General features: G+C 36.0%; 1 protein-coding gene across 3 annotated transcripts in view; it reads left to right on the forward strand.

Annotated features, from left to right (window-relative positions):
• The first annotated feature begins 3,507 nt into the window (after positions 1 to 3,507).
• The window catches only part of LOC149083242 (solute carrier organic anion transporter family member 4A1-like), a 104,168-nt gene continuing 86,233 nt past the window's right edge, over positions 3,508 to 21,442 (forward strand). For 2 of the 3 annotated variants that reach the window (XM_089236453.1, XM_089236455.1), the window contains exons 1-2: positions 3,508 to 3,668; positions 11,766 to 12,590. In XM_089236453.1, the coding sequence (XP_089092579.1) occupies positions 11,819 to 12,590 (772 nt within the window). In that variant the 5' untranslated portion in view covers positions 3,508 to 3,668; positions 11,766 to 11,818. Of the gene's footprint in view, positions 3,669 to 4,032; positions 4,171 to 11,765; positions 12,591 to 21,442 lie in introns of those variants that run through there. The other variant, XM_089236454.1, reaches the window with a different exon arrangement.

The raw sequence follows: 21,442 nt of genomic DNA on the forward strand, positions 1-21,442 counted from the left end.
GGATTTAATTCAGCTTTCCAACGATAAGTCACACGACATACTTTGATACATAAATTAAGGTACAGGAAAAATTTTGTCACACGACAAAGAAAATTAAAAAAACCAATTAACACATGATCTTAAATTTATGATGACACATAGAATACACTTTCTTGAAATATCTGTATATTTTCCGATCAAAATTATAATCAAAATTCAACGTTGACAATTATTAAAAGCACGTGTGTAACTTTCCTTTTCAAAAAATTAGAAGTTATTGATGAATTACTTAATTACTGAATCCAAAAATTTGCTCAGTATGATTATTTCATCCTCTAGAAAAATTCTGATGACATAGCAAAAGGTTTCAGAAAAAAAAAAAAAAATCCTCTCACCTTCGAGAGCTCGGGAAAATGGTTATCTCTCACTTTACTATACTGGATTGAATTTAAGTTTTTACAAACTATCAATTTTTCCAACGAAGACGCCTCAAATCGGCTCAAAACTTGACACCAAGGGGGGCAAAATGTTAGAGGATTACTTTAGAATAATCGGCAGGACTCTCCGATATCGGAATCGCATACAAAATTTTGAAAACACATACAGTGTGTACTAAAAATAGGTGTGCAACCTAATCGTTTTCCCAAATGAACAAGGACAACAAACTAATTTTCTTGAAACAAAATACACATATCTACTATTTGGAATAAAAATGTCACATACACAAGGCATGAACAACTCTCGATTACAAAATCTCTATGTCTTATGTCAAAAGAGGGGGAAAAGTGCCTCACGACTTTTACCACCTTGAAATATATATCTTTGTGAGGTTCACGATATAGATCTATGTCATGTTTAGGATATAAAGCTATGTCTTCCATGATAGGTCTATATCAGGTCTATATAGAGAATCTGATATAGATCTTTGTCAAGTTTACGATTAGATCTATATATTTCAAACTATATTAAAATAATTTATTGTCCCAAGTTGTTGTCCTTCAAAGATAAAGATTATTCACATGTAATCAAATACATATTCGACAGAAAAATGAAAGACTGGATCAATTAATATCATAAATATTTCAAATTCATAAATATTTCATTGTTAAACCTCGATTAATTCAACAAACTATATGGCAATATTACTTTTTCGTTTTTTTTAGGACTTAAGATGGAAAATAAGGAGAACAAAGGAAAGTCACACGGAGGCTCGAATTCTACGCAAAACGTGCGTTGATTTTTTTTTTTTTGGCATCTTTTGTGTATATATTTTACTTTGTTGTAGATGAAAAAAGGCCATTTATGATGATATAAGATGACTTCTGTAGTAAATGTTGATATTCTGGACTTACAATACCACATGACTTCTGTTAAGCATGGCGAGAAATTTTATGTTCGAGTTGGTGTCGAGCATTGTATGCATTTAACCGTTGCAAATGTCTTTGGAACAGGTGCTGTATAATCCAGAGATTGGCGATTTCTGGCGACTTTTTTTTCCGGTGCCAAACATGTCCGACGACCCGATCAAAAGTCGCCAAGGCCGTTAGACATGTTTCGGATGCCGAAGAAAAAAACCGCCAGCATGGAAAACAATAATAAAAACCTATTCAAATATGAAAAATATCATGAAACATAAAATATAATAGTATATTTAAATAAACAACGGTCCTGCATGTTGTATAAATAAGTATATTCTATGTATAAAAAAATTAAAACCCGGACTTTTCCCGGGTATCCAGATTCTTTTAAATAAATAACGAATATTACTAAGAAAAATAAATAAAAAGGATACAGCCTTACCGGTTGACGAAAATGTAATCTGGTTCGTGTAATCCTAATGCTCGGAACGAAAAAAACTAAATGGCTGTTGAAACGTTTGAAAAGACGCTAAAAACAACAACTAGCGAAAGGTAATTGGGAATAATCCAAGACAACGACGCTACTGCAGAAAGAGAAAAAACACCGTTATCCGTTTGAATCGCCCGCGCTTTAAGCGCCATCTATAATGGATGGGTAATGGAAGCTTCTAGAAAGAACGACAACCAGGCAAAATAAGTGAGAATGCCAATCGGCAGAACTGAGAGCTCCGGCGTTGGCGACGTATAGCGCCCTTGGCGATCTGGATTATACAGCACCTGTACCGAGTTTAATTACCCTTATGGATGCTAATACCTCGGGGTGCAAGTTGATGCATAACGTAGGGAAATAAAGTTTTTTTACTGCTCACATGTTTTTATTTTTTTTCTCTTGCCTTCCCTCTGCGGCACAGTAATGATCCACGTTATAAATCAGAATAATCCTTAAGATATTGGATAACACCCTTACGTGTAATAATCCATGTATGAATCCATAAAATTGAACGGATGGTACACTGGTACTGCCAAATTTAAAAATCACGAAAATGCGAAATCAAATTCACTGGGGAAATAAATTTTGTCAGATTTGAAGCCGTTATGAGGCCTCGGCAAAACAGAAGCAGTTGCACACCGAAAAATGTGGGGGGGGGGGATTGTCTGCTGAAATATGACAAAGCAGAATATACATCGCCACCTAGCGATTGAAGTGAAATGACACATTTGCCGCTGTGGTTATAGTGCCGGACTCGTGATGCGAGGTTCCGGGTTCGAACCCCACAGTGGTGGTCGGCTGAAGTTGGTTTTGTGTGGTTCCCAACTTCAAGGCGCAAATGCGAGCCGATCTCCCCGTTAAAAGTCTCGCCACAGAGAACAACAGTCCTACAACGGTAAATCATTCAACCATAACACTTCACTCATAGTTAGAAAAACTGGGGGCAGATGACAGCACTACACATAACAAGCATTACACAGAAACAAACTTTACGTCAGGTTGCACTACACGTACACGCACATTCCCCCATGTACCGATTCGTTGGGGGGGTTCCGCGGGGGGGGGTGCATGTGTGGTGTAGCAGTAGTAGGTAGGGGCTCGGGGATCCATGATGTTCTTAAGTCAGCCACCTCGTTGGGCAATTTGCCTGTTGTGGCGTTGTATTTGTATAAATAATTTGCACCATATATAGGACGAGATCGTTGTATATCATAGTTATGGCATCTGATATTTCTCTGACATTTCGATATATAAGTATATGGTCCAGATATTGTACTACATCGTTGTGCTACTGGGGAAAGCATCCTATTTCGTTTCTTCTCATTTTGGCGTAGAATCTTCCTGATTGGCTCGCAAATACCGCATAGTGATTGTATATGGGGCATAGAAATCGCCAATTCTGAGCCCGATCATTTCTTTTCCTCACAACGATGATACTGGCACGAGCAGGGAATTTTTTTCCCCGAATATTCTGAGGGAAGATGGACTACTTACCGACGTCACATGCAGAGTGCGGAGGCCTTCTATCTCTAGGAGGTGCTGGTTCTACACATACGGTGATGTTTCTATGACATCACAGTAGCCTGATTCTGATTGGCTGATAATGTGTTAAGTATAAAGAGCTCAGAATTTCCAAGCGCTAGTATATAAAAAACAGCTCCTTAACAAATCTAATTTTCTGTAGAAGGAAGAAGTGATCTGAAAAAAAACTGCACCCTCTACTTATGAATGTAATGTTCCCGCGAAAGCTTGTCGTCAACATACCGAAGGAAAATTCCGTGCTTGTGTACATGTCAATCATTGTATTGGAAATCATGGCTTCCCCTTTCGTTATTACGCAAGTATGACTAAATATTCGTTCATTTATGAATGTTATAATGAGCTTAATCAATATTCGATTTGAGCCATCTTATCTGAAGTCAGGAAAATAGGCATAGCGCGCATTAAGTAGAGCAACCAGGAAAATCTGTTCCATTACTTCCCGGATATTAAGAAAAACCGATCAGCCCATCTCATCTGATATCATTAGATGACTTTTTTTAATTTTCTTCTTTCTAATTCATCCTACAGAAAGGCGTAGAATCAAATTTTGTCGCGTTTTTATTTTTCCTCATTGAACAGATGCTGCCGTGTCGACTCATCTCTAGCTCTCCCTCCCACCCACCCTTTAAGATTCATTTTTTGCCCTTGGAAATGAAATGAACTGTTTGGCGCGTTTGTAGCTGGCTAATTATTGGAGCTCTTTCCTTTCATGTCGCCGCGGCAATTGAACGCAGTTAATGTTAGGATAGGGCAAACGTATTGACATCATGTGTGATTGGAATTTTGCAAATTCTGTCCAGAGTATGTATGGGTTTTTAATCAAGCTTCGAATTGTTATGAATTTGTTTCAGTTGAAATACTTTTAAAGCCAGTTATCAGTTGCTTGACTCGTGTAATTGACCTAATCGTTAGAGTGCACGATTTTTCTTTCATCTGCATGAAAATATCTTCACACCACCCATCATAAAGTAGCATTTCCCTAGGAGTTTTTTTGCGGCCTGTGAACTGAATTGTACCATTTCACGATGGCAGAAACATTTACTTCATTGTTCTACACGTTTGTGTTTTCTTAGTGTGGTGCATCAGCTGTTCTGTCGTCTGCATATCCCCATTCAAGGTTTCGATTTCAATGAGAATGATTTGCTTATTGCTTGGGGGGGGGTGGGGGAGGAAGAAAAGCGATGGCTTCAATAGCAGAAGGAGCTACATTTTTTGAAATCTTCAGATGGAAGAAAAATTTTAAGTGGGGAAAACAATCCAATGGCCTATTTACATGCATTAAGTGATTTAGTAGTTGAATGAATTTTAAGTTGTCAAGTGCTAAAAAAAGTGTCCACACATTTAAGTGTAAATACTCATTGGACGATAGAGACCTTTACAATCTAACTACTTAAAAAAATAGTTTGGACTGTATATTCAACTTAATCACATACCAAACTCCACCTTAGCATTCGCGGAGATAAAATCTATTCTGTGGACTTATTTTTATTCAAAATTCCCAAGAGAGGTTGGTGGGCAGTAACTATAGTTAATGAGTGACCATACAGAAAATGATGAAACTTTTTTACTCCAAATACTATACCCAAAGCTTCCTTATTGATTTGAGCATAGTTCTGTTCTGTAGTAGTTAGAGTTCTCGAGGCATAAGCTATTGATGCTTCTGAACCATCAGGAAGTATGTGACTCAAAACCGCACCAACTCCAGAAGGTGAAGCATTGCATGCTAACACAATGGGAAGCTTTCATCGAAAGGTACTAACGCACAATCTGAACTTAACAATTCCTTCAGAGAATGGAAGGCATCATTGTGGATCTTTGACCATTTGAATGGTGCATTTTGATCCATTGATCTATGCAACACTTCTGCAACTGTAGCCTTATCCTTAAGAAAACTGTTATAGAAATTTATCAGTCCTAAAAATGCCTGCAATTGTTGTTTGTTTTTTGGAATGGGAGTCAAACGTATTGCTTCAATTTTCGAATTTGAAGGGTGAATACCCGCAGCATCGATACGGTATCCTAAAAATTCAACCTCAGTGATACCAAAAATACATTTTTCTCTTTTAGCATGTAATCCAACATTTTTAAGTTTGTTTAGCACGCATTCTAATCTTGATGCCAATTGCTCTAGAGAATTAGCCCTGATCAAAACGTCATCAAAATATAGAACTACTCCTTCCAAATTTGAAAACAAGTTTTCGATCATATTTTGGAAAATTCCAGGAGCAACATTAACACCATATTGCAATCTGTTAACCTTGAAAGAACCCTTGTGAGTTACAATTGTCTGGTCTTCAGCTGATGTCTCGTCTACACGAAGCTGTAAATAAGCTTGAGCTAAATCTATTTTAGCGTAATATCCTCCACCCTTCAGGTTTGACAGTAACTGATTAACAGCTGGAATTGGATAGGGGTGAGCATTCATGGCCTTATTCAAAGTGACCTTATAGTCCCCACATAATCTAACGTCACCTGACGGTTTAATAACGGGAACACAGGAGTTGACCACTTTGGGTTCGATATAGGTTCAATAACTCCTTCATCCAGAAGTTTTTCAAAGCAATCTCGATTTTTGGTTTCATTGCAAGTGGAACATTCCTAGCCTTCAGTCGAATGGGAGGAAATTGAGGATCAAGAGGTAAAGACATGACAGGTCCTGCAAATGTACCCAATCCAGCATCAAAAACCTCGCTGTATTTTTGAATTATTAAATCCACAGGATTAGATTCAATCTTTTAACTCCATTCAGTGAAATACCTAAAGGCTTAAACCATGAGGAAACCCAAAATATTTGTGCATTTGCATTTTGGAATTAGCAGTTGTAACCTGACTTTCTTGTTCTCAAATTGTATTTCTACTATGCATGAACCTAGAAGTGAAATTAAATTTCCTTGAAAATCCCGCAACTTCACAAAAGTGTTTCTAATCTTAGGTTTGCAGCAACCAAACAAAGTTTCAAAAGTTTCTTTAGAAATTATGGAATAATAAGATCCAGAATCAAACTAAATTTTTAATGCATGGTTGTTCAATAAAACCTCGATACCTTGTTTGAAACCAGAAAAATTAACTACGGAATTCGAATATTCATTTTCGGTTTTAATTTCATGTGTATTATGTGTGTATGCTTTATTCTTCTGAATACCGTATGCTTTATTTTTCTGAATACCCTTGGCCCGGCATACAGTTTGTATATGTCCTTTCTTGCCACAGTGCCTGCAAGTCACTGGTTTGAAACGAGAATTAGAACGGTCATGTTGTCCACCGCAACCAAAACATACATAACTGTTATTAGAAAAATCATCCTTTGAAACATTTTTTTGTTTCGAATTAAATTTCTTTTTATTCTTCACTTGATCAACGAAATCAGAAGTTCCTGAATTAGAAACTTGAGAATTTTGAGAATGAATTTGTTTTGATTGTAAAAACACGGTTTCAGCTGCAAGGCACTTGGCAACAACATCGTCAAAATTAAATTTTGGCTCTGCCAGTAACTTCAGTTGAGCTCCTTCATCATCTCGTATAAACATCAATATAAGTAGATACCAGTGCCACGAGAAACTCGAGAGTGATAAGGAAAAGTATTGTCGATATGAACATACCAGCTCTCATCAGGCATCAGTTTGGTAAACATCCCATCCTCGTCACCAGTTTTATGCTTCATTACTCGCTGAAACATTCACCCGAGTGGAAGATGATAGAAGACGAAGTGAACTCTTTGAATTATTACATTGAATACACAACACACATGATAAAGGAAGAAGCACAAAAGAAATAGATGTTAACGCGTTGGCTACATGATTGCGAATGCTCGAGAGAGAGCGAGAGACACAGAAGCAGAACAGACAGCAATCTTAAATCACTTGAACATTATAAACAAAACACAAAATAAGGTCTATTAGATGCTGCAACCTATATTAACGAAATAGATCACAGCAAAAAATAACATGATGGAGAATGTGGTAAAGGATTTAAATCAGGGTTGTCAAATTTGCTCCCTGGGTAAATACCTATTTCCCCCATCCAGGCTGGGTTTTTTTGGGGGAAAATTGTTTTTCTTAGGGAAAATTGTTTTGCTTTCAGGTTAAAATTTTATTTTAAAGTTAGTTTATGTATTCCAAAAATTACTGCATAGTGCAGTGTTTGAAATAGTATTTTTAAAGGATTTTTTTGGGAGCAAAAATGTGATAAATAATTTCTTGGAATCACAATCACACTTTTTTATAATTCCTCCGACTACCTTTTTTTTATTTAAGCATTTAGGTACAAGGTTCACATATTAAAATGTTACAATAAACCACAATCAGAAAATGTAACCATGAACTTAGATATGTAAATATATGTATTATACCTGATATGTGATAAACATATCCAAAGAAATTATTGCTTATTTGTAATACATAATAATTTTCCATACACATACAAATCCTTATATAAATAAATTGAAGCCTCTGTGAAGAAGTAAACCAATGTATTTAAACTGAATTTTCGTTCAAAAATATTCACATGTTTGCATTACTTTTTTTTATAAGTTTTATGCAGGTACATCAGACTTTCATAACTGAAATATCAAGAGACAAAAATAACCTCTTATAATGAAAAGAAAATAACTTTGTGGGATCCTTGAATTGAACATTGGTGAGGGATCGTTCAAGTATTATGTCATCGATGGGGGGAAGGAGGTTTCCAATTTGCTGACTTTTGATGACGGGGGCGGGGGGTTTGGATTTTGCTTACGTCATCAACCACCCTTTATGAAAATATGAAATATTTTTAACAGCATTTTACTCGGTGCGCCAAGAACGAGAGAAACCTTTCGATAGTTTGTGGGCACTTGAAGTGACATCCCCCCTATTGATAAGTGCCATACAGAGCCATTTTAGTGATCTCTAAATTTTTCGCGGATCCAAGGGATCTGGAAATGTGCCCGGGCCGCTTAAGTGATCTGGAACTGTGCCACGCATCACTCAAGTGATCCATAATTATATGCAGCGGATCCCGTAAATAATCTGAGAATGTGCCGCTGGTAACATGAGTGATGTAGAACCGCACTGGGGCCACTTAGGTGCTCTAAAACTATGTCACATGTCAATCAAGGGATCTCTAAATGTGTCACAGATCGCTTAAGTGTTCTGGAACTGTGTCCCGGGTCATTTAAGTGATCATTAAGTCATTTAAGTGTTGATGTGATCATTGTTCACATCTGAAAATGTGCCACGGGCTGCTTAAATGTTCTGGAATTGTACCACGGGACACTTAAGCGATCTGTAGATGTGCTGCTTAGTTCATTTTTTTACAAAATTAGGTTTGAGAAGGGTAGGCCCATCAGATAATCCCCCGGGGCCATATTTGGTCTACGGACCAAGGGCCTTTATGCGATTTATCATTGTATGGTTTGGAGGGTGGGTTGCAATGAATTTATTAAAGATAAATTTTGCGTTCACATAGCCTTCAAATAACATTGAAATCAACAGAAATTGATTATAATCACATATAAAGGTATTTTCTTTCGAAATTTCAATTAAAAATATTTTTTTGCATTAAAAAAAATGAAGTTTTGATTGTTGGAGGGGGCTCGTGCCTCTTCCCCCTGTTACGTCTCTGATCCCACCAATATGCATTAGGATTCAGGGGGGCAGAGCTGATGACGAAATTTTGCTGACAAGGGGGGGGGGGTGGTCAAAAATGGCTACGAATACCGTTATAACGGAAATCTCATTTTAACGAACTTTCTAATCCCTCAAATAAGTTTTCATAGGAACAATGCAAATAACATGAAATTCCTTTATAATGAAATTTTGTTATAATGAAATGATTTCTCCGGTCTCTTGGAGTTCGTTATAATAGGATTCGACTGTATAAAATTACAGTACAAAAAATATTTTAATTCTCAAGAATTCGCAGAGATTTTTTTGTTGCCTAAAATTCAAAAGCATTTTAAAAATTAGATTGTTGCCTGCTGGGATGGATATCGAAAAAGGCAAACAAGGGTCTGAGTCATCTCTGATTATATCTGCTTCTCTTTATCATAAGAGTGGGATACTTTTATTGTCCATTGGCAAGAATGCAAGGTTGAAGATTGATGCATTATGTTCGGGGGGGAGGGGGGAATCAAGAGTGATTTGTTGGGCTGAAGAATACTATTGTGGACTAAAGGGTTCAAACAATAGTTTGTTTTTCACATACAGGCACTCGAGGGTGCAGCCAACTAGTCGTTGTTCCAGACGAGGCTGATCGTCCCTGTCAACCTCCACCCCCGAATTATTTGCTGGAATAGTACCACCACCAAACCAGAACATGGCTTCCACTCTCTCCCAAAGAGAGATATAAGCAGTTAATGAAGCCACGCTGGAGAAAGCTGGAATAGTACCAAAAGTCGCTGAGCATTGTTTGCAATAGGCAACAAAAATTTCACTTTTTGCACATGCGTCAAATGGCCAATTCGACCATCTAGAGGCTGAATGGACATTCGCGATTTGGCAAATTCAACCTTTTATTTGTTTGCCAAATGAAATATTTTGTAGAAATTTGGCACAATGGTGATTTTGGCAGCACGAACACTGGCTGCTATAAATTTCAAACATTTTGTGCTGCTTTCATCCTGCAATTTAATAACCACACAAAGAAAATTTTAGGCGCCAATACCAATTTTTTAGTTACCATGGTGACCTGTTGCCTGGGATTTGTCCAGTACTGATCTAAATGTAGTGGAAAATTATCTCAGGCTTTTTTCCCCTTTATAAAGCATCAGCAACAGTGATTTCGTCATTATCACTTGCTAGAAGTATAGGTGAGCTTATAATCTAATAAAGACACCAGCTGCCCCTGAAGGACCTAGACCAGGGTTGGGTTTTTGACATGACAAGCATCAAAAACTGGTTTAAACCGTCACACAAGAACTGTCGAAAACCATTAGAAACCTAAATGAATGCCTTTTGATAATGTTTTGTACACAATAGGCATATAACATGATGAAAAACTTACTTTTTTGCATATTACAATGTTTTATTTTTAAACATTAATTTATTACAATATAATTAAAACAAAATGTTAATTATAATTTGCAATTTTGAATTCTTCAACATAAGAGCCTAGAACATATAAAATATAATTTTATGGTTTATTTATCTAAGTTACTCATTACCTGTGTTCAATTTGCTAAGTGGAATAGAGCTGCTTATTCAAAATATGTATGAAAGAGCATCAGGTTCTTGACCCCAGAAACTAACTCGGTATTAAAACTATCAAAATTTTACTGTCAGTGATGTCAAATAGTTTTTGTTAACTTGATAGATATGTTAAATAACAAAACTATTTAGATTAAAGGGTTTTACTTATTTTCACCTAAAAATTTCTTAGATTAGGGTGTATAAATTCAGAGCTTTAAAGAGTATTTTCAACCCAAGCAGAGCTGACAAAACTTGATACCCAAAGCTGCTTGATACCCAAGCGTGCAAAACTTTTGTTTTGCACGCTTGAATACAGCTTCAATTGGAAAACCATTGCATTATAAATGCTAGTAAATGTACCATATCATAGTGCAAAAGTAAGAATAACTAAGTTTGACATATACAAGCTAGCATTGCCAAAACATTGGAGAAAACATCTTTATTACACTTTTAATGATAACATTGAGAGAGAGTTCTGAAACACAAAATTAATTCCTTGAGTTAAGCTATAGGATAATCAAGTTGCAGAAGTTGGTTTTGATTAAAATGTAAGAAATATTTATGGATTAATTGATATGGGAATTGTGTCAATTACATTAATAAGCATTTTATTTTAATTATTAGAAGTTTGAATGATTTTTCACAAACTTTGTTTTTAAACCAAATTACCAAAAAATTTAAATTAATTTAATTTAAACCAAAAAAACAATTTTTTTTACCAACTCTGTTTCAATTTTAAGATAAGCAGATGCGTTTTAACAAGGTTTGACTGCAGTGTTTCACTGTTCTCAAAAGTTTGGTACAGGATGTGTGGAAATTTATTTCACATATTGTCCCAGTAATCTTGTGCTATCCTCAGACTCTAATTTAATAATCACACATACAAGATTTTAGGTGCCTATACTTAGTTTTTAGTCGCTCTTCTTATGGTGATATGGATGCTGCTTTTTTACTATCATCAATCAAATACTATATTTTGATGTGTATCAGGAACTCCCTTTTTGTCAAAAATTGGGTCTCAAAAATAGGAGGGGTTTCTTAATCCTAACCTAATCCTATAGATGGATATATCTTTTCAAGTGTTTTTGCGAATTTTAAGCCCAAAAAATCGGGGGAGGGGAGTCCTTATACACCTTACAATACAGTAATTGTAAGTATGTGTTAATCTTTGAAAATAATTGTTTCATAATGCATATGTATAATATGTGTGTAATCTTTAAATCTTCACAGGTGTGTGTAGGAGTCTGAAATGTTGAATCAGAATAGGAGTTCTTACTGAAGCAATGTCCTTGGAAAAGGAAAGGAATTTATCTTCCTTGAAACATGCAGGCAGTAGTACAACTGTGACCAGCTGTGATACCACTTCTAGTTTGGTTCATTTGGTTTCAGTAAAGTCGCAAGAGGTTCAGCCATTGTCGAAAATCAATGAAGCTATCAGACAAGTTGTTGAAAGGGACAATTATTTGTCTGATCATGTTGAGAAGTATGACATGCATTGTGGTTGGGGTTTCTTTCAACCGAATTGCTTGCAAAAATTTCTATCGCCACAATGGGCATTGTTCTGGTTGTGTTGGGCAGGTGCTCTTCAGGGTTTGATAGTGAATGGATTTATCAATGTTGTGATCACAACAATTGAAAAAAGGTATGAACTGAGAAGTACAGAAACTGGCCTTATTGCTGGCTGTTACGATATTGCATCATTTTTGTGTTTGATACCCATAAGTTATATGGGAGGATCTCGTAGTAAGCCTTTTTTCATTGGAAGTGGTCTTATCATACTCGCATTTGGGTCTCTTGTTTTTTCTCTTCCTCATTTTCTTGCGGGTGCTTACACTTTTAGTCAAGAGCAAGATTATCACTGTCACACTGGAGGACTTCAAAGACTCAACACTTCAGTTTCTTGCATAAAAGAAGGGGAGTCACAGCTTTCCAACTACAAATATATTTTTTTCCTTGGCCAGTTGCTGCATGGAGCTGGAGCTGTTCCTCTGTACACCCTCGGATGTACATTTCTAGATGAAAATGTACCAACAGAAATGTCATCTGTGTATTTAGGTAATTGTGTTGCATTTTTTCTTACCATAAATGATTTTAATTAAGAATTGATGTGCAATTAAGACTTCTTTTTATGAACTTGTATGGGGGTTAAAAATTAGTTCGTAAAATTGAAAGTTTGTTTATGGGAAAGACATTCCAAGCAATCGCACATTGTTTGGGGCCAAATTTCTACTTCCTAAAAACATGTTAGTTTGTATAATTAAGCATTAACCATGTTTCAATCAAGAAACAGCAAGTTCGTAAGATGTGAGTTGTTTTCTCATCTTTGGGGATTTTAAATGATATTTTGTAAAACAAACAAATTTCAGCATAAACAAAAACAATAATATAAAATACCATAATTTCCTATCTATAATCTGCATTTGTATATTTTGCTAATTTAAAGAGGAAAATTACTCTAATAATCTACAGCAGTGTTTAGGGGAAAATAGCCAAATTTGGCTATTGTTTTTCAATAAGAATTGATTAGTACAATTTACTTGATACCAGAGGGCAGGATTGCTGAAGTGTGCATAGCACATGTTTGATATATCCATTTGAATTTTGTCTTGGTATGATTACACATTGTCTTTGTTACAGCTACTTGTTACAATTTTTCATCCCTTTTTCTTAAAGGTTAAAAAAATTAATTAGAGGAAAGGGCTGTTTTGTTATTTTTTCCTAACTCTTTGATTGTATTTTTAGTAATAAAAGTAATTAAAATATATCTTTATGGTCATTTTAGCTTTCATTTGCAAAATAGCAATGTTTCCCAAATTGGTCCAGTCAATGTTGCCCTATTTGGACTGGTCTAATTTATGAGCCCCCGACTGGCACAGTGGTAAAATGCTGGTCTTCCACTATGAAGGTTGCTGTCAAGGTCCATGGGTTCGTATCCAGCCAAAAGAACACCAGAAAAAGTTCTTTACATATTGAACCTGGGGCGACCACCGATAGTTGACGCTGTAACATATCGTAAGCATAACGCAACGTATCATAAAGCCCTTAGGGCTTTATGTCCCATTAACCCTTTCCTGTTAACCTTACATTAACATTAATACAGAGTGGACCCCCGGGGGGAGGACCCGTTCGAGTCACAAGATTTTCATTGATATAATGTTTGTTTATTTTTTATTTTTAATATTTATACTGTAATGATATACATGTGCATTGTATGAAATGTGATTAATGCTTCTATATACCTTGTCTCACGAGCGGAGGTACCCGCAGACTTCCGTTTCGTCATCACAATTCCACGATCTGAAACTGCCATAGTCAACAAAGGGAGAAGCCTGATCAACTTCCTTCATCTTGTTGAGCCTGTTGCCACCCATAGGAAAATAACACTCTCCGGATAATTACAAGTCGCCTTACGATATGCAAATACATTGAGTGACGTCATAATTTTCTCCGTGCGCAGAAGGAAAACAGTATGCAGATTGGTCCGTCGCAAAACCGGCTCTCCGCCACTATATATATTCCTGGCTGATGCTTCAGCAGTGCATTCTCTCATTCGTTCTACAGTTCATCTCGCTTCATCAACTAAGCAGTTCTTAGTGTAGAGCAGGAAGCTCTCATCCTAACCCTAATAATGTTCGACTAATATTTCAAGTGTTCTGTTTCGAGCTACTCCGGCTGGTACGGGTAGTTAGGGGTGCGTCCTGCAGTGATGTGGTTGCAACTTCATTCAACGTGCTACGATGTTCAGCCTCTTCATGTGACGAGATGTCACTAGTGCCTGTGTTGACTTCTGTCAAATTAGTCTTGTGAGTATCAAAGGACTTTAGAGTGTCTTGTGTGCCGTGTCATCGATATGCCGACAGGTGAATCACTATCTTGCGTCATTATCATCTAGTTCCTCAGAGAGCTCTCCAGAAATTCTCTTAGCCTGAGGGACCCTAGCTGACATGGTTGGGTGAGACCTTATATGTTATAGTTTGGCAGTTGTATTCAACTATATTTATTTGATCTATTTAACAAGAGTAACATAATATAACATTATTTTGAGGTAATAAATGATTTAAATTAGAGAATTGCCTGTATTTTCTTTGTTTGCCAATGACTTTGTGGATGAAAGAACACGGGATGTGCAGCCGATAAGAGATGCTACAACGCCTTCATTTCCCACCAAACTCCAGTAGTTGGAAATTGCTATGATATATGACTGGAGTAGGTGTGCGGTGAAGTGAGTCTAATTTACGGACCTGAACAAAGTGGTCGTTTGATTTTAATACAGATTATTATAATTATATCTTTTTTTTACATTTCCTTTTTTTTTAAATTAACTTCTTCCCCCTTTACTTATTATTTTTTTTTACAATTGAAATATTATCACCACATGCCTGCGGCCACCATGACCTATCATGTTATATTGTGTTTAGTTTTATTTTTACTTTCTGTTCACTCATGTTCTGTCAATTATTTTTTATTTATTTATTTTTATGTTTATAAGTTTCATATCAAATTGTAAATTGTGATTGCCAGTAAGGGCCATTTGGCTCCTTGGTAATTTTTTTCTCCCCTTTTTTCTGTATTCCTCATTTCTGACTAATAAAGTATTGTATAATATATTCTAAGGGGCCGTTCACGTATTACGTCATCATCAATGGGGGGGAGGAGGTTTCCGATTTGCTTACTTTTGATGACGGGGGGGGGGGTTGGATAATTCTTACGTCATCAATCGCCCTTTATGAAAATATGAAATATTTTTAATGGCATCTTACTCTGTGCGCCAAAAACGAGAAAAACCTTTTGGTAGTTTGGCCTTGGCACTTGAAGTAACACCCCCCCCCCCCCTATTGATAAGTGCCCTACACAGCCACTTTAGTGATCTCTAAATGTGTCCGGGCCACTTAAGTGATCTCTAAATGTGTCCGGGCCACTTAAGTGCTCTGGAACTGTGCCACGCATCACTCAAGTGATCTGTAATCATATGCCGCGGATCACTTAAATAATCTGAGAATGTGCAGCGAGTAACGTGAATGATGTAGAACCCGCACTGGGGGCCACTTATGTGCTCTAAAACTGCATTACTCAAGGGATCTCTAAATGTGTTCCTATTGTGTCCTACTTTCTAGTTTTGTCCTACTTTTCTACCAAATCCTATCAACAAAATTTACGTCATTGATTTTAATGGAGGAGGGAATCATCTACACTGGTGAAATAAATTAATAGAATTTGCATATTTTATCGAATTTCATGAAAAGAACTGAACTGAATGTAAAACCACTGCTTCTTGACAAAAATGCAAATCTTGTACGTCAAATATGCAAGCATACACGTGTGTGTAGGCGGAGCCAGTAGAGAAACAGGCTTTATAAGCGTGCGTAAGTTAAGACACATTTTGTTCGCTATCACACCTCTGCGAATTTCTTGGTGTTATTTTGCAGCAATTGGTTAATTTAAAATTGTAACAGTAAAAATGAGTAACCACCAACGTTTAGATGATGGAATGAGGTGGCGAATTGTGGGGAGGGAGGCTAGAAGCAGGCCAATCTCAAGTCCAGATTTGTAGAGAGTTAAATTTAACGCCCAGCGTTGTGTGTAACTTATGGAAACAGTTCCAGGATACCGAAGCCATCGAGAGAAAGCCTGGGCAAGGTCGTCCAAGAGCCACGACGGCCAGAGAAGATCGTCATTTGTCGATTATAACGAGGCGTAACAGGAGTGCTACAGCTTCTCAGCTCTCTTGTGATTTGTATGCAGCCACAGGAACCCGTGTATCAAGGGTGACTGTTTCCAAAAGACTTAATGAGAGAGGGTTGTTTGCAAGAAGACCTGCAGCTTGCGTCCCGCTCACTTCTACGGACAGGAGGATCCGTTTATCATGGTGCAGAGAGCATAGAGATTGGAGTATGGATCAATGGGCGACCGTTCTCTTCACTGATGAGTACCGGTTCAGCCTAAGCATCGATTCTCGCAGTACATTCATATGGAGAGAACCAGGGACCCGCTATCTATCCTCCAATGTCCGCGAAATCGACCATTATGGTGGAGGAGGTTTAATGGTCTGGGCAAGCATCATGTTGGATGGCCGCACACCTCTCCATGTCTTTGAAAGAGGCACTGTGACTGGTGTGAGGTATAGGGATGAGGTCTTGGAGCCCTATGTTTGCCTTTTCAGGGGTGCAGTTGGCCCTGAGTTAAATATAGGGAGATAAACTTAGCTAAACTGCATTATATTCAATGTATTGCCATGTGGCACTAGGGTTCCAATAATTAAAAAACAGGAATTATTTTTTGTATAAAAGCCTTGAATTCTATGCCCTAATTGCTGATTCAAAATAATAGTAGATGTTGCACCAACATAGATATCATTGGGCTTTTGACTTTACTTTTTGTATTAAAATTTTGTGTTTGCTCGTTTTTTTATCAAACTTATTAAATCTGCGAAAGAATGAAAATGTGTAAACTATTAAGCAACATCATGCAAGTTGGAAACATATCCATTCATTGTGCAAGAAACAATCTTGCCAATAGAATTTGCTTTATTCAGTTGATGTTGAATTTTCCCTTTGGTGTACATCCAATGAATTGACATGTCTGCACCAGATGTTTGATGCTGAGATGCCACCACTCATTCACTTTAATAGGGGGAGGGGGGTTTCATGAATAAAAACACTTTTCTCTACAAAAAAATTTTAAACCATGAAGTTAATTTATGTGTGTTCATTGACCTTTCATGTTACGTAAACACAGATTTTTTGTGTTCGTATTTTTTGCTTGCAGTTCATTTGTTTATTTATTAATGCTTAATTAAATTTGAATGATTAGGAGAAAAAAGCAGGTGATATGAAAATATGTATTTTTAATGATTAACAAGATTTGTTTTAATTAATAAGCAGTCAGTTAAGTTTAATAAAAAAATGATTTTTTTTAATGTTTTTAGAAGATTTTTTCATACCCTGATATGCATGTTAAAATATGGTAGATACAATATTAATTTTTCAGTTTTGGTATGTGAAACTAGGTTTTAGTTTCAAACTGGATCTCTGTTAGATCTTTCGGGGGAGCATATTTCCATCTAGGATAGGTTGTTGGTCACATCTGTAGATAAAATTTATCTTTTTATCTGCACCTATAAAGTGTCGATTATTTTCAAAAAATATATTTTTTGTGGATGTTGAAAAATATTTCCATTCCAACCTCAGGTAAAAAAAGCAGTGGATCATACACAGTGAGCAGCCTGTTATTTGGACCAAGAAATTAAAATAGTTTTCTAATGTAACTTTTTGCCTTCAGATAATGATTCTTCAATAAAATGTGTTTTAATCAGTTTTTCCATTAAATTAAAAATATATATATATATAATGAGACTAAAAAACTATAGGTAGTGGAGTTTTTTGTACAGTTGAAAAGTTAATAATTACATCTGCCATAAAGATTTAACCTGTTAAGTGGCATTGAGGAGATACTTAGCCCCTATAAGGTCCCTTATTTTAGCATTGTCAAGCCCAGATATTTGGTAAAATTGATTTCTCAATGGAACAGTTTTCTCTATACTTTTACTTTGCAACTGCTGAGAATTAGAAGAAATCCTACTTATAATTTAAAACTATATGACATTTTATAGGGGGGTTTAGCGATTTCTGCTCTACTGCTTTAATCATTTAACGGAACATATCAAATGAAAACATTTCTGGTTTTTCGTCCTATGTATCAGGTGTACAAGTATGAAATGTGAATTTTTTTTCAAAAAAAAAAACATGTTAAATTCGGAAGAATGATAATGATAATGCACTTTAATTCATAAAGTGCTTTATTCAAAGTATTCTCCATTGCTTGTTATACATTTCCCCCATCTTTCCCAAAATTTGTGAATACCACGCCAGTAAAAATCTTCCCCTTTTGCTGCGAACCATTCATCAAGCTATTTTTTCACATTTTCGTACGAACCAAAGCGTTGCTCAGAAAGTGCGTGACCCATCAATGCAAACAAGTGGTAATCTGAAGGAGCCAAGTCTGGTGAGTAAGCCGCATAGGGTAGAACTTCCAGCTGAGTGCTTCCAACGTGCCGTGAACCGCTTTTGCTGTATGTGATGGAGCATTGACCATTGTCAAGGAGCATTTCACGTTGTCATGGGGCATTGCGATTTGAAACAGCTTGTTTGCTCTGCGAGTTGTTTTTGTGTCTGTGCAGTATCATCTTCGTCCAACAATGCTTCCAATTCCACATCTTTTTTTTTTTGGCTGTTTTCCATGTTCCTTGTCTGCAACATCAAAGTCGCCACTTTTGAAACACCGAAACCATCATTCACACATATCTTGCGATGGAGCATGTTCACCATAAGCTTCTCGAAGTAATCGGTATGATTCAGCAGCAGTTTTCTTCAAATGAAAACAAAAAAATTAATGCTGTTCACGAATGCTCTGTGTTCAGTATAACTTTCGACATATTGAACACAACAATACAACACTATGCACACACTTTTCCAATTTATCACTCATGCACATCTGACACTTGTTGATGACACAACAAAATGGCGCAGTGTCAAATATTTATAGCACAAACTGCATTGGTGCACCATCTGTTTTCTGAAATCTGCATTTCATACTTGTACACCTGGTAAATACAATTCAAAGTATTATTTTAAATAAGTTCAGAGACTTTAAGATAATGCGAACTTATTTAGACAGGATTTTGAAATTTGACATTTTTAAGCATTTTTTCTGCATTTCGATTAAAATTTGCCAAAATTTCAATTTTGAAGTAAATTGAAAATTATTTTGTGTATTTTTACTACTAAATATATCAATTAAAGTACATCAATTAGTTTTTTGTACTGTTACTCAATTAACATGCTACGCATGTTCAAAAATGCTTGTTTCATAAATGGAACATGACAAACATCTTGAGAGTTATGGATGCAACTAAGAACCAATAAATAGGGGTAAAAGTTGTTCAGCAATGCTTTGAATATGTTATTTAATTCAAGATGAGTGTCTTTATACATAAAAAATTACGAGAAACCTGCCAGGCGCATGCATTCTTAAATTTTGGTTTTCAAATAGAAGTTATGTCTTCTATAAATAAAGGCAAATTTGAATCCTCACTCAAAGCATTGCTGTAACTGGAATAGAAGTCAGATCTCCTGATAGACATTATATTGTCTACAATACAAAAATGAAACGAACAAACCACTGAATACGTTAGCAAAGTGAAAAATGGATTCAAAAGTGTTTCTATATCTTACCACAGACATTAAAAATAAATAGCGAATTACTGGTTAATATTTTTTCAAGATTAACAAAACAGTTACATGTTGTGAATTGGTGATATGAAGTAGAAAATTGCTTATTGATACTTCAGAAATATCACCATACAAGTGTAACTTACAGGTAATATCAGTTTTCTCTTTCACCTCTCCCCAAGCGCCTTTGTTCCTCCTCAAGTTATAATGTTTCATTTCTGGAACGTCGTAGAAAGCAAAGAAAAAAATTTTCCTGAAATTTTCTGGGCTCTTAAAAAACTTTTTAGTTAAAAGTCCTACGTTCTAGTTTTTGTTCTGTTTTTCCTACTTTTGTACTAATTCCTATCAACAAAATTTGTGTAATTGATTTTAATTGAGGAGGAGATCATCGATATATTGCCAAATAATACAAATGCAGTAGATTGCAATTAATGATTCTGCCAAAGCAGAAATTGTGTCGTTTTTAAGGTTATTTGGAGGTGTATGTGGACCAGTTGTTTTATTAATTTTTCTTTTGCTTAGTTTGAGTGTTCAACAAGTAGAGTAGTCATTGAAACCACCTCTCTCTGGATAGAAAAAATTTCATATATACTTCTTCTCATGGTCTTGGACTATTCATTATATGTTAACTAATATTCGTCATTCAGAATTATGGTACACATTTTGTGCAGTAGGTTAAACAGCAGTTTGCATAACAAAGCAGTTGGATACATGGGCCTATTTTAGGTTTGGTGATTTTGATGCTTCCCAATAGTATTCAATCATCTTCTGTAGACTTATTTACATCAGACCTTGTGGTTTACGCATTTTGTACTGTGCTTTTGAAAGTGGTATCAAAAGAGCGTCTCATTTTTAAAAAACTTGCATGTCTTCATAATTTGTCACACATTATGGAAGAGAGTTGTCAGACTAGAGTGGAAGATGCCAAAAAATGAATGTAACGAGAGGAGAGAGAGAGAGAGAGACATGAAAGAATTATCTGCGATTGCTAGCTCACTGTTTTGGCCAAAAATTGTTTTTGTTACCTAGTCATTTCTGCCATTTTGCTTTGGCTCGAGTCAATCTTAGAAGGATACTGAAATTGTACTATGAATTCTTTTTTTAATTTTTTCAAAATAAAAAATTTAAATACAATTTTTGTTATTATGTTGTCTAGGGAGGGTCCTCCCCGTCCTACATTTTAGTCCTACTTTTTCTAATTTTTTGAGTAGGAGCCCTGAATTTTAAATCAGATATATGAATAGACATGTAAAATGACCCAGATTCCCAAATTTCAGATCAAAAAGTAACTTGTCGGTTTTGCATTTAAATGTTTAAAGGTTGGATCCGGCTTGACTGTGATTATGAATGGTTATTCTTCGAAGGTTATCATTTTAGAATGAAATGGTGATGGTAAGCTGCTACTTTGTGAAAGAAGAATGATAATCTCTAGTCATGAAGATTTCAGATTTTTCACTTTCACAAATGAACTTTTTCTCAATCTTGTATCATCATCAGCATCATTCTGTGGTGTGCGGGAAGAGCTAAGGCATTTTGCCCATTGCTCTGACACCAAGTAGTATAACATGAATAGTGGAACATATGTGGAGGTGAAGTAACATACTGTAGAGATTTCCCAAAGGTTTTGCAACAGCATTAGGAATGGAAGGTATGGTAAATGCCACCATTTTACTGAACTCC

The sequence above is a fragment of the Pholcus phalangioides genome, unplaced genomic scaffold (genome assembly GCF_987345545.1).
Source record: "Pholcus phalangioides strain wild (caught in Gottingen) unplaced genomic scaffold, Ppha-v1.0 ptg000009l_1, whole genome shotgun sequence".
NCBI classification, from domain to species: domain Eukaryota; kingdom Metazoa; phylum Arthropoda; class Arachnida; order Araneae; family Pholcidae; genus Pholcus; species Pholcus phalangioides.